At 45.7% G+C, this 24638-nt stretch overlaps 6 protein-coding genes across 9 annotated transcripts in view; 5 read left to right on the top strand and 1 right to left on the bottom strand.

Moving 5' to 3' along the window:
• The window catches only part of gldc (glycine dehydrogenase (decarboxylating)), a 133824-nt gene that overhangs the window by 68636 nt on the left and 40550 nt on the right, over positions 1-24638 (top strand). The gene's annotated exons all lie outside the window — the stretch shown is intronic.
• LOC134011927 (protein FAM163B) lies at positions 210-5041 on the bottom strand. 4 transcript variants are annotated; one of them, XM_062451473.1, is made up of 5 exons: positions 4903-5041; positions 4573-4740; positions 4289-4399; positions 1929-2044; positions 210-1717 (listed from the first exon to the last, which is right to left on the bottom strand). In XM_062451473.1, exons 4-5 carry the CDS (start codon positions 2019-2021, stop codon positions 1301-1303), a joined length of 510 nt encoding a protein of 169 aa, XP_062307457.1. In that variant the 5' UTR covers positions 2022-2044; positions 4289-4399; positions 4573-4740; positions 4903-5041; the 3' UTR covers positions 210-1300. The 4 variants fall into 4 exon arrangements, with proteins under 4 accessions (XP_062307457.1, XP_062307459.1, XP_062307458.1 ...); XM_062451475.1 differs by having other exon boundaries at positions 4573-4736; XM_062451474.1 differs by having other exon boundaries at positions 4573-5041.
• LOC134011915 (natterin-3-like) lies at positions 12981-15267 on the top strand. Its single transcript, XM_062451459.1, has 3 exons — positions 12981-13111; positions 13548-13665; positions 13991-15267. Exons 2-3 carry the CDS (start codon positions 13548-13550, stop codon positions 15076-15078), a joined length of 1206 nt encoding a protein of 401 aa, XP_062307443.1. The 5' UTR covers positions 12981-13111; the 3' UTR covers positions 15079-15267.
• On the top strand, positions 16763-17890 carry LOC134012348 (natterin-3-like). The gene is made up of 2 exons (XM_062452139.1): positions 16763-16780; positions 17179-17890. The coding sequence occupies exons 1-2, from the start codon at positions 16763-16765 to the stop codon at positions 17857-17859; spliced, it is 699 nt and encodes a 232-aa protein (XP_062308123.1). The 3' UTR covers positions 17860-17890.
• LOC134012280 (natterin-3-like) lies at positions 19430-21602 on the top strand. Its single transcript, XM_062452049.1, has 3 exons — positions 19430-19445; positions 19880-19994; positions 20321-21602. Exons 2-3 carry the CDS (start codon positions 19880-19882, stop codon positions 21412-21414), a joined length of 1209 nt encoding a protein of 402 aa, XP_062308033.1. The 5' UTR covers positions 19430-19445; the 3' UTR covers positions 21415-21602.
• Positions 21851-24404, top strand: ptrh1 (peptidyl-tRNA hydrolase 1 homolog). Its single transcript, XM_062452026.1, has 5 exons — positions 21851-22318; positions 22968-23187; positions 23316-23415; positions 23618-23663; positions 23797-24404. Exons 1-5 carry the CDS (start codon positions 22136-22138, stop codon positions 24061-24063), a joined length of 816 nt encoding a protein of 271 aa, XP_062308010.1. The 5' UTR covers positions 21851-22135; the 3' UTR covers positions 24064-24404.

Below are 24638 nucleotides of genomic sequence, written 5' to 3'. Positions count from 1 at the left end.
AACTAGTTACTTAATTAAAGTTTGAATAAAATGTTAAACTCTCAGTTTGTTGAATTGTTCCTTAGTATTTCAAACGTTGTGGATTTTTCATCCAGAAAATCAACCTTTTGGAGAAAAAAAAGCTACATGTGCCTTATTTCTGAAAATCTTAGCCTAAAACTCATTTTCCTGGCAGACATGAGAAACAACATAGGCATAATTGCATAGACTTTTAAATCAGTTTATTGTTGGGTAACACTGCAATTAAACAATTCGAAAGGCTTGTTTCCACATTTGGACCAGCCATTTGAATGGCTTTCATGACAGCTGATGACTGGAACAGGATGTGATGATGCCATCTGCTGGCTTCTGAAGCATTGTTTCCTCTCATTATCACCATTAAAATACCAGACAAATGGACACCATTAAAACAAACGTGATGAAACGTAAAAAATTGTATTTTGAATAAATGTGTCTGACCTAGTTAGCCTATGTATGTGGGAATTTAAATTCAGATAAATAAATTCTACTTAATTCATTACATGACACTATAACGACACAGAAATTGGAGTCTTGAAGTTAGGTAATTAGCTTTTACATGTTCCTCTCACACAAACTGAAACAGTAACAGGAAATAATATTTAATTTCCCACATATTTCTGTTAATAACGACTAAAATAATATTTGACGCATTTAGCAGCTTATGAATGAAATACAGAATAATTGTGTAATTCTTTGAATTACAATTCTTATCGAGACCACATAACATATCATTGGGTGCAGACATGTATTTCTCTGAGCAGATGTTTCCTCGAAATTCTACCGTAACATTCACTTCGATCCCCTTCATGTTTTATGCCAAAAATAAGCCCTTTTCAAATTATTTTCCTAAAAGGATTCATTAAAACACAGGCCACAGCTTGTGTGCTCAAACAAACAGACAACATGTCCTTGCCTTCATCTGAAATAACATGAAGTGAATGCCCATATAGTATTCATGGCAGAAAGAAGCATTGGTCCTGACAGACAAATGAGCAAAATCCACATTAACATGTAAAGTGCTACAAACACATAGTGAGAGATAAAAAGGTGTATGCGGGAGCAGTGAATGATACAACAGCACAACATTTCCTCACGTGAGACCAAAACTCTCCACACTGTGTGAGCAAGTGAGCGAATCCATCCGAATGGTGGAGTGGAAAAAATATATAACCCCCCCCCCCCCCCCCCCGTAATATACCTAGACAAGGCAATTCCTGTACGTGTTTGAAAACCCTCACGTCGGTTTGGTCCACCGGGCCAGCGGGGGGCGCCGGCTGCGCTACACGTCGGTGCTGACGCTGTGGGTGACCACCTCCCGCATGGTGTAAGAGCGGATGAGGTTGAGCTTGTGGTGGAGGCTGGCCAGGTCCATAGGGAGGTCCAGCTCCTGCTGCTGCACAGTCCTGTAGCTGATCCGGCCGCCTCCGTTGCGGAGCCTCTCCGGGTGCTGGAGGTAGAAGGGCAGGGAGTAGCGTGTGCAGGAGGGGCAGAAGGAGTGGGACCGGGGGGGCTTACGGGTCAGGGGCGGGGTGTAGACGGCCGGCCCGTTGACGTCGACCTCCGTGGGGAATATGGACGTCATGTCGGGCTCCGCCAGGCGCTCGGGAGTCGGACAGCGCCCGTAGGAGGACACGGTGGTGTTCTCCGGTTCCTCCTCCTCCTCCTTCGCTTCCTCCTCCCTCTTACAGCAATAATACTGACAGAGGAAGCACAAGCATAAGAGGGTGCACCGCCCCTGTAAACACTACTAGTAAAAAAAATCTTGCGTTCCACTTGATGTACACCAAAGGGAGAAGATTTAAAAACCTGTGACTTTTCGACGGGCAGTCACACAGCAGTCATCTCTCCCCCTAGATGTATATGTCTTATTACTGTGACGGTGGGAAACGTGTCGATGGCTGGCCTACCTGTAACCGACAGTAACACAGTACTGCTACAATCGTCAGTAAGATCACTGCCGCTAGAAGTCCACCTGCGGTAACCACTGTCCCGGCTGACATTCGAAGGCCTCTCCATCAACACTCTGCACAGACAAGAGAGGTGATATTCATTAGTAGGCTGACATTCGAAGGCCTCTCCATCAACACTCTGCACAGACAAGAGATGTGACGGCCATTAGTAGGAAGTCAAGCCACCACAAAACCATCATATCAACATATACATGTACGTTAGCCATGCACATTGTATACCTGCCCACAGCCTTTAACACAGGTATATCAATGGCTACATCTTCTGTGTAAGAATGTCAGATGGGAGTCAGATGGCTGAGCGGTGAGGGAGTCAGGCTAGTAATCAGAAGGTTGCCAGTTCGATTCCCAGCCGTGCAAAATGACGTTGTGTCCTTGGGCAAGGCACTTCACCCTACTTGCCTCAGGGGAATGTCCCTGTACTTACTGTAAGTCACTCTGGATAAGAGCGTCTGCTAAATGACTAAATGTATATGTGACTTGAGATTTTACATTGAGTGTAAAAAATACGTATGCACCAACTATTCATGGGGCTTCATCTTGTTTCCTCCTGTGATGATGTGGGAGTGTGTCCAAGAGACTGCCATGCCGTGTGGCCGTCAGGTAGTAATGCATGCGGATCAAACCCAAAATAGCCCCAACACTTTGTCAGAGAGCTTCTCTGTGAATTTCAATAAAGCACTCAGTGGCTGCTTAGGAGCAGAAGCTATTTTTTATGGATTCTAGACCTCTGCAACCATCTTTTATCTTCAGAGGTCTTTTTTTCACTGAGATGGGCAAGAGGAGAGCAGTAGACAATATAACTTGAGTTTAAGACATGATTTAGACAGGTGCCATTATTTTCTTCAGAGGAATCTCCTCAATCTAAACCTCTTTGATATGGATAGTACATCTGTCCATGCATACCCCAATTATTGTTTTTATTTTTTTTATTAAGATATATGTTCATTGTATGCACCTTCCTGCCACAGTAAATTCTGTGTTTGTGTTAACTTACATGGCAATAAAAACCCATTCTGATTCTGATAACAAAATGGCCAACCAAAAGGTTTCGTGACCAAATGTAAAATGGTAGCCATCTCCCACACCGTCCTCCACCCTCATCCCATACTCTAGGTGTCGCCTGCCGTCTCTCAAACCCTCCTTACTCATAACCACCCCAAGGGTCCTGCTCATCACAACAAATTGCATTCTGTTCCCATGACGACTCTGCCAGGACGTCGGTTTCCTCAGGGAGGCTGGTCATTTACACCCACACAAGGCTTGTCTGCATCAACTCACCATCTAGCTCAGACCACAGACAAGATACCCCCCCCCCCCCCACCCAAAACAACAACACAACTACTATGCAAGGGCTATCGTCTTCAAATCAAATCACTAGATTTTTGGTTTTGTTAAGATCGCCATCTTAGGAATGGAAACCATCTCAAACTGAACTATTGTATTGTGTTTGAATAGTAGTTGAGATTTAAATTGGTTTGATAGAATTAAAACTGCAAATGCGGTTATTGGATAATCTATAATTAGTTTTTATGATTAAGTTACAGATTGTTAGGTAATTGGTAAGGCACTGGTTTATTTTTGATGCCTAGGCTATTTCCAAGCAAATCTGAGGTTAATGTCACAAACGGTAAAGATGTATTATAGCCCCCCGCCCCCTCCTCTTCTCCACACACACACACACACACACACACACACACACACACACACACACACACACACACACACACACACACACACACACACACACACACACACACACACACACACACACACACACACACACACACTTATACACATTCAGGCACACAAACACAAAATAAACAATATGTGCCCATTCATTTACCTTGTTTTCATTGATCACAGCCATTTCAAATTAAGTTTGCTCAGCTGTTTATGGCAGAGTTTAAAACACTTGCAGCAAACTGCAAAAGACTGTAGCCTTTTTCTAATTCTGATTCTGCAGCAAACGACCCCCAGCTTTTAGAAAGGCAATTTCAGTTTATTCCAGCACCATGGACAGCTACGCGACACAGAGAACTTGACAATGTATTGTCAATAAAGGGTTTCACATATGAATACATGCAAACTTTCATATGCAATTGACTTTATACAACGGATCTGGCCTTCGCTCATTGATTTAAAATACTGACCAAGATGAAGACCCATGACAATCAACTGAGTCCCTTTTATGCTGAGATAATAATAATAAAAAATATTTAAGCAGATTGATTGCAAACGAAAGAAAAAGACATACATAGGCTCAACGTTTTTTAAACTGTTCGCATATAACATTTTACCTCTATCAGTATTTGAATCGTCCCATGTCGCGTCTCCGGCACCTCCGGCTCGCGCAGCCCCGGTTCTGGGCATCCGAGAAACAGACACGTGATGCTCAAAGCCAGCCGCGCCTGAGGGTGTTGATGAAGACAGTTTAACTGGGAGAAAGGTAACCAAACTCAACTGGTGGGAAGCCTAGTGATAAACACTGTATTCATCTTTTAACAAAACCAATCGATTTTTTAAATGTTGACAAAATAATTCATTCGAGAAATGAACACGTGAATGTGAGTCAAAATTCCACCTAGATTCTCCACGATGATCTTAGATCCCGCAGCATTTCGAAAAAAGTCAAAACAACAGCTGTGTAATCAAATGACCAAGGACGACCACCGCGATGAGTTGGTAGACGGCCAAGGTGTTCATTCACACTACATCTCCCAGGATTGGTCCTTCCCGTGCAATTCCCTTGCTTGCAACAGTTGTTAAATTAATTAATAGATTCAAACAATCAAATCCAAAACGTCGGACAACATTTCCCTTTCCCCTTCCTTATCTCAAGCTTGGCCGCCGTGTTTAAAAAAAATCCAAATACAAAATTAACCGTTCTCCCAAAATGTTATAGAACTTTTACCGTATATCGTTTTTATTGTTTCCCCCAACGAACTACTTGCCACTGTAATTCAACTAAAAGGGACAGTGGACCTCCACACGCGCAACAATTCCCAGAGCTGAACTGAAGAAATTTAGTCATGCGTCAAAACTGCCGCGTGTTGCTTCAACCTTGACGCACTTGAGGACACAGCTGACTTTAATGATCGAATGAGTATGGAGATATTGTCATGGTTAGCTGTTAGGCCTATACCTGTGAAATTCTATATCAGTCCAATTTAATACTATGTACTGTTTTTGATAACAAAGGAGAAAAGTGAACAAAATTGACATTTGTCATTTACATACTTTTATGGTATGGTAAAATAAAATGAGGACTAATGTATGATAGGCCTTTCAACTCATTATATCAGCGTTACATATATATCTATACTATATTATAGCAGTCTCAACACTAATCTGTAAATCTCCATTTCTTTCATTCTTTTACATCATTTACGCACACCATCATGCTCTCAAAATGTTACCTCTTTCACCTTTCCTCGGCTCCCTACCAACCATCACCCTTCCACCACCCAACACACACTGTCTCTTTCTCACACACACACACACACACACACACACACACAAACACTCTCTCTCTCTCTCTCTCTCTCTCTCTCTCTCTCTCTCTCTCTCTCTCTCTCTCTCTCTCTCACACACACACACACACACACACACACACACACACACACACACACACACACACTCTGTCTCTCTCTCTCTCTTTATCTCTCTCTCTCTCTCTCACACACACACACACACACACACACTCTCTCTCTCTCTCTGCACCCCTTCACACTCCTCCCTCCCTTCCAGCACTCCACCCTGTCGCTTTGCACTGAAGCCTCCCTCCACACTGCGGCCACTTTAAGCGCCGCCAAGAAAAGACAGTTCGAAGGAAGCAAGAAAGAAAGAGATTTTATTGCATGAATCATTCATGCACGGAAGGAGGCTGAGATTCCACTGTGTGGTGGAGACATTGTCTTGTAATATTTATAAGTGGAGATGGAGAGAAAGGTTGGGTTCTCTCTCCCTCTTTTCCCCCTGTCCTGGTGTACGCTCCATCCTGCTTTCACTATCCCTCGTTCAATTCCCCCCGGTGACCCAGCTGGACGATCGACGGGTTGGGGAAGTGAAAGATGGGAGCCTCCTCGCGGGGCAACAACACGGGTGTTTCAGCACAGTTCATCTACGGTCGTGTCGTGTTCACAGCTCCTGTTGCACCTGACAGAGCGATAGAGAGAAAGAAAAGAAAGAAAGGGAGATGAAAAGGGTCTGTTTAAGAATGGGTTCCATACACCGTGTGGTTTGTGGTTAGGGAGCAGCATCCCAATGTGGTCAGGATCATGTCAGGATTCATGAGTTTGGGAAGCGCGGCTGTTTGCAACTGTCATATCCAACTTTTAATACGATGTCTTCGGTGAACAGGAAAGAAAATTCAAACCAACTGAAGTCTCGACTCCCTTTTTACGTCCACCTCCTTTCAGAATAATACTGTAATAATGCAAGGGAGGGGGGGGTGAACCCCTCCCTTTGTCTGCAGTCAAGTGCTGCAACCACTGAGCTTCAGCACTGTGCTACACCCACTGCACTTCACTTTCATCTCCGCCACTCATCTCTCTTGCCTTCTCCTTTCCAAGTCAGCGTCCCTCCTTTTCCCGTTAATTCTTTCTCCAAGTCTCTTTCTGGGATGATGGTTTTCATGGCCTCGACAGTTCATCATGGCAAATGGTGCATCTCAATACCCATATTCCCATACTATATAGTAAGTGTGTACGTAGTATCTACCATAGTAAATGGTATGGTAGTATGGGGGTTGGGATGCACTGAAAAACATAGTCCTAGTGTCAGCCACGTACCATTACGAATTTCGAATGAAAAACGATAGCTTATTGTGAATGTTTGCCTCCTGTTGGGGTCTTCTGCTGTCTATGAAAATGGCCGCCCCTGTACTTGTGAGACCATGCCAACTCAGAACTCAGCCTTCTGCATCACAGGCTTAACAGAGCACAGCGGAGAGGAGAGACACAAAGACGTGAACCAGCATCTGAATGCCTAATGGGACAGGTGCACAATGATATCCATCGGCTGCTGTTGTGCTCACTGTATCTTTAATTAGGACAAATCCCCCTTGCCCAAAGCGGAGGAGTGTCTCCACAAACCCAAACATACAGACATGTTCAGACAGACCTGGTTTCGAGGGTTTCCAAACGATTCTCGCTGTTGTCATTGTTACTTTATCGTACGTGTGCATGTTTATACATGTTGTACAGTCGGTTCACATCCGACGAAAAACTGTAGGGAAAAAAACAAACATATTTATTGTACATACAGGAATTTTGGATGACAACCAAATGACCAAAATGCACGTTTTGAATGTATGTTTTTAGCCCTATCTGACTTTCCAGAGACTTGAACAGCCTTGTGTACACAGTAATTCAGAAGTTGTTGTCCAGTGCAAATGCATCAGCAAGCACAATGCCACAGCCTGGAGAGCTGTATGCCTCCAACCTGGAACTGGGAGCTCAGTCCCATAATTATAGTAATAACCATTTATGCATAATCCATCATAAGAGATAGCTGTAGAAAAACAGGAGCTCGATATTGCTTGATTGAACACGGCACCAGCCTCTGGAAGTGGGTATTGATTTGCGGTGGTGCAGTGTCTGTGTGTGTTTGTCAAAGCGCGTTTGTGTGTGTGTGTGTGTGAGTAGGAGATGGGCACCAGGGGGGCTATAAAACGTCCGTCAGAGGACTGGCCATCGGCTCACTCAGAAGAGCCGAGAGGAGATCCCATCTCCTTGGTCCTGCTTCAGTCTGGGAGACTGGCAGGCTCGGCTGGGCCTTAGATGGAGAGAGAATCTACCAGAACGTACACATTTAGAAAGGGTCCCTGGTCGTGCGGGGGCAACAAACATGTTACAAACGCAACGCTTGTTGGGAAATGTCAATCCAATGTTGGAATTGAATTCCGATATCGGGAATACACTTAAAAAGGACACGGTGTTGGGATGTTTGTCATCTGACAGAGTGAGGAGTTGTTTTTTCGCTCATCACAGTCACATGTCTGGTCATGTCAGAAAGACCAGATGACTCCTCTCACGTGGGGTCCTTCAGCTTCTGCTTTAATGTCCTCCAGTTGACAAACTCGCCGTGGGACAGCTGCCTCTCAGTGAACTGACACCGTATTACAGCCAAGCTGGAACACGAGGGGACAGTTGGGGATTTGCCCAGAGCCTGTCACACGTCTAGCCAGACAAAAGCCCAGATAATCATCATTCAGAAGGGCCTCCAGGTTTGGAGAGCACTGGCTTGTCTAACTCGACCTGTTTTTGGTCTGGCCAATCCAGATTTGATTTGATACCTTTTCTCAGTATTGAATGTTGTGACTACGCTTCGGTGCTGCAGATGGGTACCACGTATGTTTAACCGGCGGCGAATTCACCGCCGTTAAACCCTCTTTAGCCGCTACTTAGTGCTCAAGACGTTTCTCTAACCTGTTGGACACTCTCAAAGACTGTTGTTATCTTTTCATTAAGCTCAGGAAGACACAGGTAGCGCATTTAAAGGTCAGACTTCTGGCCAGACAGCGACTTCAGTGTGAAGGCCTTGGTATTATATGGTTTAGTTTAATTCCACAGAAAGTGTTTCGGCTGAGGAAATGTTTTGTTAGAGGGATCCAGTGCATTAGCTGTACTGTCTGCCCCCTAACATGCCTCTCAGCTACCCCCAAACCCCAAACCCCAATGTTTATAAAATATATAGAGTTAGCTTCATGTTACTGTCTGTGATGTCAGCATGCATGGGAGGCTACCACATACCCCCCCGCCTCCATGCGTCATCGTTGGGTCTGGGTATGAGGGGTCAGAGTCTGGATTCAGTCAAAAGTCCCTTGGATCTGGAACGCTGCAAAAACAGCCTGCACCCTAGACAAAACAAAGGAAGAATCTGTCGTCTGCCTGTCTTGAGGGGTGGGTGGGGGGGGGGAGGGTGGGTGGGGGAGGGTGGGTGGGGGGGGAGGGTGGGTGGGGGGGGGGGGTTGGGGTTTGGGGGGAGGGTGGGTGGGTGGGTGAAGAGGGGAAGAAGAGGGGGGAGAGAGGTAGTGAGGGGGGGGCGGCGGAGGAGAGGGGTGGAGGGGGGGTGGAGGTGAGGGGGGGAGGTGAGGAGGAGTGTGGGGGGGGAGAAGGTGAAGAGGAGAGGGGGTGAGGTTGGGAGGAGGTGAGGGGGGGGAGGTGAGGAGGAGTGTGAGGGGGGGAGAAGTTGGAGGAGAGGGCGTGAGGTTGGGAGGAGGTGAGGGGGGGGGAGGTGAGGAGGAGTGTGAGGGGGGGAGAAGGTGAAGAGGAGAGGGGGTGAGGTTGGGAGGAGGTGAGGAAGAGAGAGCTTAAAGTATTGAGGATTGAAGGAAGAGTTCTCAAGGGCTCTTTGTTTTGCTGCCCGTAACGGGGCTTCTGCCGTGATGTGATATTTCCAAACTGTATCTTCACGAGCACTCACCATGGTTTACAATACACTAGAGTAAACACACCTGAGCATGCTGTATCTGAACGCAACTCCAGAACCCCTGGAAGGCTACATACATTACAAGATGCTACCATCCCACAGGTGTGCTAGTTCATATATTATGCTCAGCGGTGTTGAACTGAAGTAGCTAAATGTAACGTATATGTGTTCAAGCAAAAAAAACAAATGTATGTTTTATAGGAATAATGCACCACGGCTAGGCGCTTATCCAGCATGTCCCTTAATGCACAGTCCATGAGACCGTCTGTCGCAGAGCTACTGCTGGAGTGAAGTCAATCTTCCCCTCTCCCAGCTGATTACAAAAACCTCAACTCCACTCCCAGACACACAACTAGGAACCAGCAGGAGATGAATAATGGATGAACGTGGCTCTATCTTGTGGTTTGCTCCTCAACTCTGCTGCCGTGACCCCTCTCTTGCGGAAGGCTTTTTCAAAGAATCCCCGACCCGGAGCCACCAGAGCGCGTGGGAAAGGATCTCAGGAGAGGAGAAGCTGCAGGGCTATAAAAGGATCCGGAGGCTTAAGAGCACCTGGACCTTCTGAGCCCTCGCCACGCTCCAGCTTCCACGCTCCAGCCCCGTCGACGTGAGAAGACCTTCTTTCCGCGACGGGCTGCACCGTGACCTGGGTCTTTGTCCCCTTCGCGTCGACGTTTGAGAGACTTCGACGTGGCCGATGAGGAGTTTTTTTGGTTGTTTTTTTTCTTGATGTTTGACATCATCGCCCCACGATGACCGCGTTTCCCTGATCTTAGTCACCAGGTTACATCACGGCAATTGCACGTTCACATTTGAGTCATTAAGCAGACACTGTTATCCAAAAGGGATGCACACATAGGCCTGTCATCCACACAAGGCCTTTCAGCTATTCCACATTTTACTGACCCTCTGACGTCACCTACTACCCTTACTGTCCTGATGCCAAAAACACTATGAACATGCAGCCATGGCATTAGCGTGCTCTCTGAACGACTCGAATGTGTTGTGAACAGACAAATAAGTCAAGACGAATCGGCGAGTTAGAGAGGAGAGAGGGCTAAGCTGGCCTTGGGGTGGGGGCAGGTCAGCCCTCGTCACATGGCTGAACTGGGAGGACTGGGCCGACAGGGGGGGCGAGAGGAGGGTGAGGAGAGCGGGGATGGCTGGTAGCTGTCAGAAAGACAGTGGACCGCAAACAATTCCGGAGGTGTGTTGCTTTCCTGACACAATGAGACTACAAAAGTAGCGTCTGGACTCTGGAAATGGGCCCAGAAACGGGGAAACGTAGACACCCGCGCACGCCAATCTGGAGGCTGTCAGGTACAGTTAAATTCTTGAAATGCAAATGTTGTGAAAGACAAAGCCCATGCATATTTCATGAGGAACAGGGAGAGAGCCAGGCTTCCCGGTGACAGTGAGCGCAGCTTCCTGTGCGCCCTGTCAGGACCGGGGCACCGCCACCGGCGGTGAAATCCACAGCCGTATCGCAGCTTTTAGATTGTGTACAATGCAAGGATTCTATGAGCATCCAATTGAACACATTGTCGCCTCATAGGTTTCTCTGGGGAAGTGCAGCATTGTGGGTAGTTGTGTGTGTTGGGATGCATGGATGTCAATGTGTGTGTGTGTTTGTGTGAGGGTACTGAAGGTGCATTTTGCTTGCAGCGTCAACTTCTCCAGTTCCCCAAAACTCCAGAGTCAGATTTCACCACGTTAAAAAGCACACACACGCATAGAAAACACACGCACGTGTGAGTTAGAGAGTTCTTGGTTTGGAGATGCTCATCGTCCCTAAAGCATCAACGTTTGCGTTTCAACAGACTACAACAGCCACAGCTCAAATGTACCCATAGAGAAGGTTTGAATCTAACTTCCTCCGAGGCAAAGATCGGAGCAGAATGGATAACGTTGTGTGTTTGCTGTTCCCAGGATGCCCTGCATTGCTCCGCCAGCGGCCCCTATAGCTACACCGTAGCCACTGATGCAATCGATGAGGGGACAGGCCTCAGAGTGATACAGAGCTCACCTCGGCCATTATTCCACATGAAGGAGAGTTATTGGAGCAAGGAGGGAGAGGGTGAGATAGAGAAACAGAGAGAGACAGAGAGATGGAGAGAGGGGGAGAGAGGGAGAGAGAGATGGGAAACAGTAAGCAGGGGCCATCTTTTATTCATCCACTGGTAAGTGCAGTCATGGTGCAGGCTGACGGGCCACAATGCTAAGCTAACCAATGGCTCATTGCTCATCCCAAAAATCTGTCAAACCGGCGGACTTATGGAATTGTGTTGTCTTTCTTGAAGATGTATTTCCTGCAGCTCTGAAATCTAAAGATAGAAAAGATATTAGGAATGCAAAACAGTCGATCTTAGAATGATCTCAGAAGTTCAACTCTGTTACATTGTGTGATGTCACACACAGTGTGACAATTGGAACGATTGTTAAACATACAGTTTTCTCTGAGACCCTCAACCCTTAACCCTAACCCTGTTAAAGTGAACTAGAATCAAAGTCTCTTAAAAGGTTGACCAAATCCTCAAAGTCTCACTTTTCAAACTTTTCCACGGTTGAGCAAATGCTGCCCCCTGCTGCTTGTATGAATCAATGACACCAGAGCCAAACATTTCAGGGGTAATTTTGTTATTATGTTTTTGTAAGCAGCAAATAATCTTTCCATAAAAGACCTGTGTCATGAAAAAAGTGCGATAGTAATAGTCAGAAGGGCCGTCAGTAACCCTGACTTCTCAACACCACTCTCTGTTGTTCCTGTCAATCCTTTATCTCGTTAGTTACCCCATACCTTATCTTTTCCACCATCGTTATCTTGGCTTTACCTTCGTTTATCTGGCCTTCCGTTATCATCAGCAGGTTGATGATGAGGGTGATGTCTGAGGATCGTATAGTCCCAGTTTCTCTCGCAACACCAAAGATCCAAGAAAGGGAATCTGCTTCACGTACTGTTCACTGTGTTGGTAGAGACATCAATGCTGCTGTTTGCTGGCAGACTTGGCCACATTTACATTTTGTCATTTAGCGGACGCTCTTATCCAGAGTGACTTACAGTACAGGGACATTCCCCCCGAGGCAAGTAGGGTGAAGTGCCTTGCCCAAGGACATAAAGCCAATCGGCATGGCCAGGAATCAAACCGGAAACCTTCTGATTAATAGCCCGATAACCTAACCGCTCAGCCATCTGACCTCCCTGCAATAAACCTCAAACTTGTCTTGAACCTGACCTTGACCTTGAGTTCTACTGTGTTGTTCTGATCCATGATGCTTCAAGAGCTTCCATTCCTCAAGCCTCACCTGCAGTTTGTTTGACTGACATGCAATAGAGATGTCATGTATGTGGCATTACATAGAGCCTGAATGAGTTGACAGTTAACACGTTAGCAATCAGACAAAAAATGTGACACAAATGCAGACATAAAAGCACACACACACACACACACACATACACATGCACACACACGTATACACTCACACACATAACCAACAGTCACTCAAGGCACTCACATACACACGCACATACACAAACACATAGCCGACAGTCACACAAACGATGCCTTCTCCCCTTGTCTCAGAGCCCAGAGCGCGAGAGTGCGCAGAATGCTTTACGACCTCTCCTAACTCAGCTATATAAACCTGGAGAGAGACTGACGCATGAAACACTAGAGGAGAAGACTGGAAAGGTGAGTGCATTAGCTCCTTGATTTGTTTACACCTGCTAGCTCGAAGCAAATCTCCTCACTGTCCTCATATTTCACAATGTAATGCTTGGGGATTGAAAAGGGACTACTTGCAAGATTAAGATTAGAAATAAAAGAAAGTAATTGTGTCCATAACCTTGTGATAATTATATTAATATACATATACTATTAAAGTGTGTGCATTATTATCTATACCACATATGAAAGCAGTACAGTTACGTAGTGTACTGTTCCAACCAAACTGCTGTTAGAGCTGTGCATCTCTGATGCTTGATCTTCCGCTGTACTGTCTCCATGAAAATTACCTCGCTACCCCTACCTCGCTTTGGATAAAAACATCTGTTAAATGAATGCAAACTTAATGGCAACGTTATTTCCTGCATTACTCTGTCTCTCTCGTGGTCCGTCGTCCCTGCAGATGAGGTCTGTCTGGGTGGTCCTCTCGGTGGCCCTGCTGGGTCTGCTTGCTGTCCAGGCTGCAGCCCCTCCAGCCAGCCTGAGAGACATCATCAGGAGGAACTCACTGAAGAGGAGAGGTAACACTCCTTAGCCGTGGTTACAGTTGTCATTGTAAATGTTGGATGAAGATGAATGATTTGTTGTCAGACAAGGATGAATTACAAAGAGCTATTACATTTAGGTGTGAGTGAGAGCAGGGCGGTTTTCATTAGCCTTTCAGCTGAGTCTTTAAGTGTAATTGTGTTGCAGTCAGTGAAAGGAATCAACTTGCAACCCGAAAGTGCAAGTATTTCACTGTATTTGAAAACAGTAATCGACCCATCTCTGTATTGTGAATTGCTTTTCTACTGGTGACCACAGTAGTGTCTCACAAGTACTCTGCCATTCCACCCCTGTCTGCAGTGCCGATGTTGAACCCACAGCTGGAAGGCAGGGTCCCCCCTCCTCCCAGCCAGGATCCGGTCCAAGGCCCTCTGACACCTGTCGACTTTGAAAACCAAAAGCTCGAGACGTCCTCCTTCTCGTTCGGGGACAACGTCAACCTGCAGTGGCTGAAATGGAACGGCTCGCTCCCCAACGGAGCTGTGGCCGTGTACAACGGCTACGTCGGACGCACCGACTACGTTTGCAAATTCAACTGCGAGTCCGGGTTCTACACCCCCAGCAAAGGCCCCTACTGTCTCTACCCCTATGGCAATAGTGAGTACAATGCCCCTGAGTTTGAACTGCTGGTCAACAAAGACAACTTTGAGTTCCTGGAGTGGAAGGAGGACTCTTACGGCTCCGTGCCCAAATATGCTGTCAGGACCTGCCCCGGGGTGAGCATCTACGTGGGCAAGAACAAGTACGGCTTGGGTAAGGTGGTTCCTCAGTTCGAGGCCTTCTTCCTGCCCTGGGAGGGAGACGAGTACTGGTACAAGAACTACCAGGTCCTGGCCCTCAACAAAGACGCCTACACCCAGCACATCTCCCACGTGGTGTACGCCATCGACGAGGTGGAGATGTTCCACTACCCGCCTGAGACCATGCGCATGTCCGGGGTGACCAACAACGAGTGCCAGACCGTGGTCAAGACGGTGACCATCTCCAAGACCACGGAGGTGGAGACCACCTGGAATATCGGCCGCTCCACCATGCTGGGCATCTCGGCGAGCATCACGGCCAAGATCCCCTTCATCGGCACCGGCGGTGTGGAGCTCAGCGGGGAGAAGACCCTCCAGTTCTCCAAGGGCACCACCATCGTGGAGGCCCTGAGCCACTCCGTGTCCGTGGAGCTGAAGGTCCCCCCCAACCACTCCTGCACGGTCCGCATGGAGGGCCGCAAGATGACCGCCGACATCCCCTACACGGCCCGCCTCAGCCGCACCTACAGGGACGGGGAGACCCAGTGGACGTCCATCTCCGGCAAGTACGACGGTGTGCAGATCGGAGAGGTCCGAGCGGTCATCGACCGCTGCCAGCCGGTGGCAGATGCCAAGCCCTGCCCCTGAGAGACTCGGATGTTTTAACCACCTGTAAAATCGGGATCTGTCAGATCCCTTTTCATGTCCTGCATCCCTAGGCTGAATCCTATAATTCCTCATGTGTAATAAAGACAGCAAAGTTTGCACAGTTTGACCAATGGAAGTCAACTAAAAGATATTGGTATGTAATTGAAATAAATGTATTCAGAGTACAAATGTATTCGCTAGTCTTCTTTTCCAAAGCTCCTAAACAATAAACCACATACTCTGAACACATGAATGCTGTACAGCACTGGAAATGTACACTACAGTTTACATCCAAGAAAAGAAGTAATTCAGAAAAATTATATTGCTTCTTAGAAGTGCATGCATAGAATTTACTGAAATTTAAACCAAAATCCCCAATAACTACAGTAATCAGCTCACTACACATAATATTGAAATAATCCCTTTATATTGTTTTTCAGCTGGACTTTAAGAGTGCTATGCAGTACTATATAGGCCGAATCATCTCACACGACCTATTGGAACCCAGTCAAGTCTAAATACATTATAACACACTGACACAATAGGCTTAAAATGCAGGCAGAGTATGGATTTTAAATCTTTATTAATACTAGCCAACGCCTATTCACTAGACTAGTGATTGTGATAACGATAAGGACACACCTGATAACAAGAGCAGGATATGGTGTTACAGTGTTCTTCTTTACACTTTCTGATCGTAGAAGAAAGATAACTGAGAGCAGCATCAGCATTAATACATTAACATTAGAAAGCAAACACTTATGTAATGGCTTACCTATTTAGGGAAATGTCATTCTAACGTTTATGAAATCATACAATTCCTTGTACGTTTGTTGAATTGTTAAGGACACGCAAACATGCACAAAAAAAGGGTTGATAGTCGATAGACGTAGTATAGGCCGCCTATTGATTTATCTAATGCAACTCTCGTTTTACATGCGCTCGTGCCCTTGCGTAACCCGCCATCTACACTTGAAACTGGATCCGAGTCCCATTAATGTTAGTCAGGGATGGGCAGTATTTATGATACATGTATTTAAAATACGTACTTAAAATACGACATGGCATTTTGTAATTTGTATTTGATAGGGTTGATAAAAATAACTTCATATTTTGTAAAAAAAAAAAATACTTCAGTGTCTTGTATTTTGTAGTTTAACAATACTGTAAAATACTTTGTGAGAAGTCTATATGATGACATCACAAAAATGCTTCCTGTAAATTGGTGATACTCTGATTTGCCCAGACTTGTTGAAATCAGGACAGAAAGTGTATCCATAGCCTAAGAAACGTGAAACGTGTAAGTTGCTTTCCATCGAATTTTTGCATAATTTGCGAAAAAAGAAAAAGTACAGTTCATGGTAAGTTCTGGACCAGAACTTCTGGTGTTAGTTTTAGTAGTCTCTTTTTTACAAACTTACAACCATTTTGACTTGTGTAGCAGCCCTCACAGACCACGTATTGCTCCAGCCCATGTTATGTTTTCGTCAGCGGTGCAGCGTTTTTTTCTTTTTTTTTTACTCTTACTTTAAAACTAAACTTCATCTGGGTGATCACAGGGATATTTGATTTGTCAACTGATTGTCGCGGCTCAGGTTAAGACCCAAATTCAGACAGCAGATCGAGGCAGGTATAATAGGTAACAGTATTTTATGAATCCAAAATCGTCAGGCTGACTCAGGTGATGGACAGGCAAGGTTCGGTACACAGTGGCTTCTTGGCACAGACAGACTCAGGCTGAATCAGATACTTGGTAGGCAGGGTTCGGTACACGGGTAATCTAGATACAGATACTGGGAACGCTGAGAAGAACCGGCTGGGACGATTCGGGAAACACACAAGACGAACTGGCAATCAGAACAGGGAGAGAGGTTAAATACACAAGGAAACAATCAGAACATAGGGAGCACCTGGAGTGTGTGTGTGTGTGTGTGGGGGGGGGGGGGGACAAGTAGCACAGGTGAATAGAATTAGGGTGTGACACTGATTGCATATGTCAGATTCACTGCATGACTTGTAAGCAGAGAAAAGCTGTCGCTATCAAACATTGTCAACTTAATCAACTGAATTAGTGCACTGGTGAAGCAATAGATCAAATAGGCCTATGTGGGCAAGAACCAGTACGGCCTGGGTAAGGTGGTGCCAATTCACAAGGCCTTCTTCCTGCCCTGGGAGGGATATGAGTACTGGTACAAGAGCCACAAGGTCTTGACCATTAACAAAGATACCTACACCCAGGAAATCTCCCACGTGGTGTACGCCATCAACAAACTGAAGCTGATGAATAACCCCCCTGAGACCATGCAAACGCATCGGATGACCAACAACGATTGCCAGACTGTGCACAAGACGGTGACCACGACCATAACCAGGAAGAAGGAGAACACCTGGATCGTCGGCCACTCATGCATGGTGGGCACCAAGACGACCACCATCAGCATCCCCATTATCGTCGAAGGAGAGGTGGAGCTCAGCACTGAGCAGACCATCCACTATTCCTGGAGCACCACCAACATATTGGAGAATAGCAACAAGATTTCTGCGAATCTGAATGTCCTTCCCAACCACTCCTGCACGGTCCGTATGGAGGGCCGCAAGATGACCGCTGACATCCCCTACACGGCCCGCCTCAGCCGCACCTACAGGAACGGGGAGACCCACTGGACGTCCATCTCCGGCAAGTACAATGGCGTGCAGATCGGAGAGATCGATTCAGTCATCGACCGCTGCCAGCCGGTGGCAGATGCCAAGCCCTGCCCCCGAGAGACTCGGATGTTTTAACCACCTGTAAAATCTGGATCTGTCAGATCCCTTTTCACCCATCCTGGTCCAGGGATACTGTTGAATTTACTGAAAATTAAACCAAAATGCCCTATAACTACAGTAATCAGCTCACTATACTATTCATAATATAAATAATCCTTTTATAGTTTTTTTCAGCTGAACTTTAAGAGTGCCATGCAGTACTACATAGGCCTAATCATCTCACACGATCTATTGGAACCCAGAACCCAGTGTAATTACATTATAACACACTGTTACGCTGTAACTGTTACTCCCTCTCTCCTGAATATTAGGGATGCGTAACGACGCGCACCTGTTTACCCATTTGTCCTCGGCTGTAGCCAATTATGTTTATGTATTTAAGTAGTGAGTTTGTGTTGGTCATTTGTCGGTTATTGTCACGTTTTATGTTCAGAGTGCGTGTTAGACTTCTCTTGAGAGCTCTGCTGGATGCGAGCGTTATTTTTTGTTGTTCTGTACGACGAATAGGCTACCTAAGTTGGGTGCTGTTTTGTTTGCCGATGGACATTCCATTAAACTACAACCTCCTGCATCATACATACATTTTCGTTCGACTCAACTACACTGTGACACACACTGACACAATGGGCCTAAAATGTTGGAAGAGTAGAGATTTTACAGCATTATTAAACTCCCACACAGCATAATTGTCATTATTTAATTAACAAGCACTAGTCACATCATAAATAAATGATTCCCATGATGGGCGGCAGTCTGCAAAACGCAAATGAATATGATCAGCAGTTTTCAAAGTAACGTCCAAAATCATCCCATTGAATACAGGACAGCATACAGCAAAAATGTCTCAGGATTAAACTAATCGGATAATAGCTATCTCACCTGTCTCAAGGACACTCCAAGTCGGCCTTGGAACCTCATGGCCTTATAATAAATTGCTGTGTCTGTTCCGGAACATCTTTGATCTATCATGTTATCTCACTGTTGTTGAACCTTTAATACTAGTCAACGTCTATTCACTAGTGATTGTGGGTCAACAATAAGGACACACTCCTGATAACAAGGGCAGGGTATGGTGTCATAGTGTTCTTCTTTACTGTTTTCTATCACAGAAGAAAGATAACTGAGAGAGCAGCATCAGCATTAACACATTAACATTAGAAAGCAAACAATTATGTAATGGTCTCCCCATTCAGGACAATGTCATTCAAACGTGTGTGAAATCATACAATTCCTTGTACGTTTGTTGAGTTAAGGACATGCTACACACACAATGAATACACACAACGATTTATTTCAAGTTGGTGTGGTAAAAGCCATTGTATGGATGTCTTTATTGTATTTGCACAAACCCATAACTACTGCAAGCTAAATATTGCATGATAAATGTATCAACCCCTTTTTTGTCATAGCTTATTTTATATATATATAAAAGAGGATGAATAGGGAAGAAATGGATATAGACATATTTCTCGGCTGTTTATGGGGGGCAATTAGTCTTCAGGGGGAGGTTTAAAGGGGAGGTTTAAAGGGGAGGTTTAAAGGGGAGGTTTAAAAGGGAATGTGCACGTCATTCCCAACCAGTGAAGGAGGAACCTGTCAAGGTAAAACAACTCCTTTACATCTACAACATTACCTATACTGGAACTATAGTCTGTTGTGAGGGTTACCAGCAACATAATTCCTTATCTTTTATATCATGTTAAATAATGTATTTAGTAAGTTGTAAGTTAACTGTCTCCTTTATGCCACGCGTAACCTGTTGAGCTTTACTGGGATATACAGGTCTTTATCCAAAGCAACTGACAAATAATGCATATGGAAGGGGCAGGATTTTGTAATCTATCATATGTAATATATATATATATACTGTAAATGTGTACTATATACGTGTCACACTATTAAAAATATACAGTTTGAAACTTATGAAGTCTTGTTTTGTCACCCTTGATCTCTGATTATTGTGTCCTAAACTCAGCACTACCAGCTAGCCCAGCATTGTGTGCTAAAGTGTGTGCGTTCCTTCCCATGTGTTCAGATGAGGTTCTCTCTCCACATCGTGCTGGCCCTGCTGCAGCTGTGCAGCCCAGCCCTCCTCACAGACCCTCTGCTGTACATCACCCAGATCAAGGAAGGGAGGGAGGCACCCAGCAGTGAGTGGCACCGGAACATCATGAACCAACCAAATGCAGTCATGTTCAACTAAATGTGGTTCATTAAAGTCAAGTGAAATGTGAAATAAATCCAAAACACATTTGTAGGTGTATTTCCTACAAATCTTTTTATTCTACTTAGACATTAAATTTCGGTCTGTATGTATAAAAAAAATAAAAAAAATTGTATATGTGATATGTATATATCAGTAATACATTTTACCAAAAAGTTCCCCTTATTGAGAAACGCTTGCCATACATACTACATACGTATGTATATTTCCAGGAATTAGAAAAATCGAGACTTTCCATCCCTCTTTCTGCAGAGGCCTGGCTAAACCCACTGCTGGAGGATGTCGTCCCCTCCTTTGAGTCAAGCAGTCCAGCCAGAGAGGCAGGCCTCCTGGGGAAGGAGACAGACCCCGCGCCCCTGATCACGTATGGGGACAACGCCAACCTGAAGTGGGCGCAGTGGGAGGGCTCCCTCCCCAACGGAGCGGTGGGCATCTACAACGGCTACACGGAACGCACCGAGTACATCTGCAAAGTCAACTGTGAGTCTGGCTTCTACACCCCCAGCAAAGGGAACGTCTGCCTCTACCCGTACGCAGACAAGGAGTACTCTTCCTCCAAGTTTGAAGTCCTGGTCAACGTAGACAACTTTGAGTTCCTGGAGTGGATCGAGGATAAGTACGGGTCCGTCCCGAAAGACTCAGTCAAGACCTGCACTGGGGTGGAAATCTACGTGGGGAAGAACAAGTACGGCCTGGGTAAGGTGGTGCCAATGCACGAGGCCTTCTTCCTGCCCTGGGAGGGAGATGAGTACTGGTACAAGAGCTACCAGGTCCTGGCCATCAACACCGACGCCTACAACCAGCACATCTCCCACGTGGAGTACGGCATCGACCAGATGGAGCTGTTCCACCACGCTCCCGAGACCATGCAGATGGCCAGGGTCACCAACCTGGAGTGCAACAGCGTGGGGAAGACCGTGAAGCTGGAGAAGACCAGCACAGTGGAGAAGACCTGGGACATCGGCAGGACCACCCGCAACGGCTCCGTGTCGACCATGAAGGCCAAGATACCCATCATCAGCCCGGGCAACGTGGACATGTCCAAGGAGCAGACGGTCAGCTTCTCCGAGGGCACCACCATGGTGGAGTCCATCAGCCACTCCATCTCCGTGGAGCTCCTGGTTCCCCCGAACCACTCCTGCGCTGTGAGGATGGACGGGAGGAAGATGACCGCGGACATCCCCTTCACGGGAAGGCTGAGCAGAACGTACCAGAACGGCGACACCCACTGGACCACCATCACTGGCACCTACGATGGTGTGAGGGTGGGAGAGATCAACGCGGTGGTGGAAAGATGCCAGCCTGTATCTGATGCTGTGCCCTGCAGCACTTACGACATGGACTGAGATAGATTTGTACCCCCGAGGTCGATTCTGAATTGTATTTTGCCAGGAAACATCCCCTCAGAGGGAATGACCCCTTTCAGTTCTGTTCATTTCACAGAAACAATATGACAATGTTGTAACTCAGTGTTGACATTATGTAACCAGTGTCTACTTTCCAAATAATAAATGTGTTCTTGGTGCAACATTTATTTTGCTTCTTTCTGGACATGTTTACTTGACACATACTCTTTAATTTTCCCTTTTATTATATCCTCATCCTTCCAATCATAAGTATTGTCATTCTAATGATCATCATCATCACCATTATGTGCTCAATACCAACTGTAATTATTTTCTTCTTTTTTTTTGTTCATGTGAAGATCAGATACACGTATCTTTGTACCATAAATGAAGTACTAAACCTCCAAGCTAGGTGGCAGCACTTCTGAACAAAGTCTGTGAGCCCCCTCTGTAGGATTTCTCTTTGACTTTGCTCTGAAAAGGCATGGCAGCTTGGTTGTTTTTTTTAACCTGGATTTGACACTGTCCACTGTTGTTGTCCACAAGTTTTTTACTTTCTAGAGCTTATTTAAATGTCTTTGTTTATCGAGTTTATAGAGTGTCCATTTGAGCAATTTACAATTACTCAAAAGTTGATATATGAGGCTATATGTCAGCCAACGTTAGCCATATTTCACAAATCGATGTCACCGGTTAGCTAACTGTTCCGTTTTACGTATTCATGAGAAACGTCACAATCTTTAGTACACTTTGGAATTGTGTGTCACATTTTTTGAAGCTTCTGAACTTTGTCACAATGCGTCGACTTTTATCAAAACTGATTAATCGAGCAATGCTGACAGGGGCATTTACTCCAGCGATGGGCAGCGAGGCAGAAATGCACACTAATGTTCGACGAAGATTGGTAAGTAAGCGAATTAGTGTAATTGTTTTCTTTACATTGACACGATGTCTTAAAATTATTGTCACTCGACATAAAACCACACGTTCAATGTGAACATCGAGGTGTGATGTAACTACTGTATTGTTGCTAGAAAGTTACATCTGAACAGTCGAGGCGTCACAGGAGAACGTTCTGTTTTGTTCAATCACAGCATTAAAGTCCATTTGTCTTATTGAGCTACAGTTAGGTTTTTGTCAACATTCCATCGAAATATTTTTGTCTGACAATGTTTATTTTGACATCACAATGCTTGCTTCCTCAATGCCATTTACAGGACGAACGTACTCATGGGAAAGGAATAACATCTTGACTAAAATTAATGTAATGATCAGCAGTGATTTATTTGGCTGATCTGAGCGGACTTTTTAAACACCTAAGCTAAATTAAATATTTAAGTTTCACATTTATAGAAACAAAACATTTGAAAAGGAAAAATAAGACAAATGTTTGCTTGTTATCAGTCAGGTGTGTTGGAGCAGGCAAACATTCTAAATCATACAGGACAGTAGACCCTGAGGACCAGGGTTGAAAACCACAGTACTAAACGATACTCCCTGAAAAAATGGTTGATGAAACTGATGAAAATGGCGTCGTCCATCTGTTCTGCCAGGTTGTGGGTCTGGGCAACCCGGGCATGGACGGCACGCGGCACAGCGTGGGAATGGCTGTGCTCGCCGCCCTCGCCGCCCGTCTCGGGGTCGCTGATCGGTGGCGGGCCGAGAAGCACGTGTCTGGTGAGGTCATTGTGTTGGAGCGTCAGGACACGCAGATTGTGCTGCTGCGGCCTCGCCTGCTCATGAACATCAACGGCGTGTCTGTGGCCAAGGCAGGTAGGAACCGACACATAGCTGAACCTGCTGTGGGTGGGGAGTCAGGGAACCCATGTCTACATCGCTTCCTGTTTACTGACTTGATGTGTTTTACATGATTTTATTTTCCTCTCCCCTTGATCCTCCAGCGGGGAAATACAGCATCCATGCAGAGCACATCCTCCTGGTCCACGACGAGCTGGACAAGCCCTTGGGGAAGCTGGCCATGAAACTGGGGGGCAGTGCCAGGTGAGCACCTCTGGAACTCTCTGGAACTCTTACTGTAGAGCGGACGAGCTGGCGTTGATGTTAGATCTTCCTCTAAGTAGTCTGGTAGACAACTGATCTGTGTTGTCGCTGACATTTTAGCCTCTGCATGCTCCCAGTCTGGTCACTTATAAAGGGATCTGACCCGAGTCAAACTGTTAACTCTGCATTGTTGGATTCACAGGGGTCACAATGGTGTCCGCTCCTGTGTTGACTGTCTACAGACAGACGTAAGTATTTTTTAATTCTCACCCAGACTGACATTCTCTAGGACTTAAATCATCACTTTTGTTCTCTTTCACGATACGTCATAACTTGAAAATGTACATCTTGTATTTTGACCCACACCGCCTCCCTAAACAGGTGATGCCCAGACTAAGGGTGGGCATTGGGAGACCGTCGGGTAAAACGTCGGTGGATCGCCATGTTCTCGGACGCTTCTCCCAGGAGGAACAGAAGGTTCTGAGGGTGGTTCTTGACCAAAGCGTGGACCTTCTCCTTAGCCAGCTCACCGAGCACAAGGTGCAGTCCCCTGCGTCGCCACCAGGGGGCAGACGGACATCACAGTCCAGCAAAGCGCGGGAACTGTCCACCTCTCCAGCCCAGGACTCTACCGGTGCACAGACCTGAGGCTTCAGTACTGCTGCTAGGAGAACTTTTAACTGACTGAAACAAAACGTCCCCGAAACAAAAAAACATGAACGTGTGCAGATGACTTTTTATTTATTAGGATTGTATTTATTCCCTGGACCAGGGTGCTTGCAAAGTGAATCCCTGAAGTTTGCGTTCAGAAACAATGTTGAGGAAGTGAAGATGGAGGTGGATGAGCAATTGATATCTTGGTTGTTTGACCTTTGTTGGTCAGTAATCCACCCTGCATAATATCATTCTCAAAGACTTGAACAGGTGACCACAATCCAGAGAAAATGACTTGACAGTTGAACCAAATAAAACATATAAACTAAGAGATATTGAACAAATTGTCCTCTATCGCTAATGGATTGTTTTTTAATGTAAAACGAGCCTTATTTCTGGACTAATTGTCAATAATGTACTCATTGGTTCTCCATATATTGATCACATGCTTTGATTGCTACGCTAAACACCCATTCTCCATCTATGAAGTGTCTTTAATGAGTTGCATCCAGTCAAGATCTCACACAATAGTGAATACCAGAGGCTGTAATAAAACCCCAGAAAAGAGC

This window comes from Osmerus eperlanus, chromosome 25 (genome assembly GCF_963692335.1).
Source record: "Osmerus eperlanus chromosome 25, fOsmEpe2.1, whole genome shotgun sequence".
NCBI classification, from domain to species: Eukaryota; Metazoa; Chordata; class Actinopteri; order Osmeriformes; family Osmeridae; genus Osmerus; species Osmerus eperlanus.
This window is presented reverse-complemented; position numbering and strand designations above follow the sequence as displayed.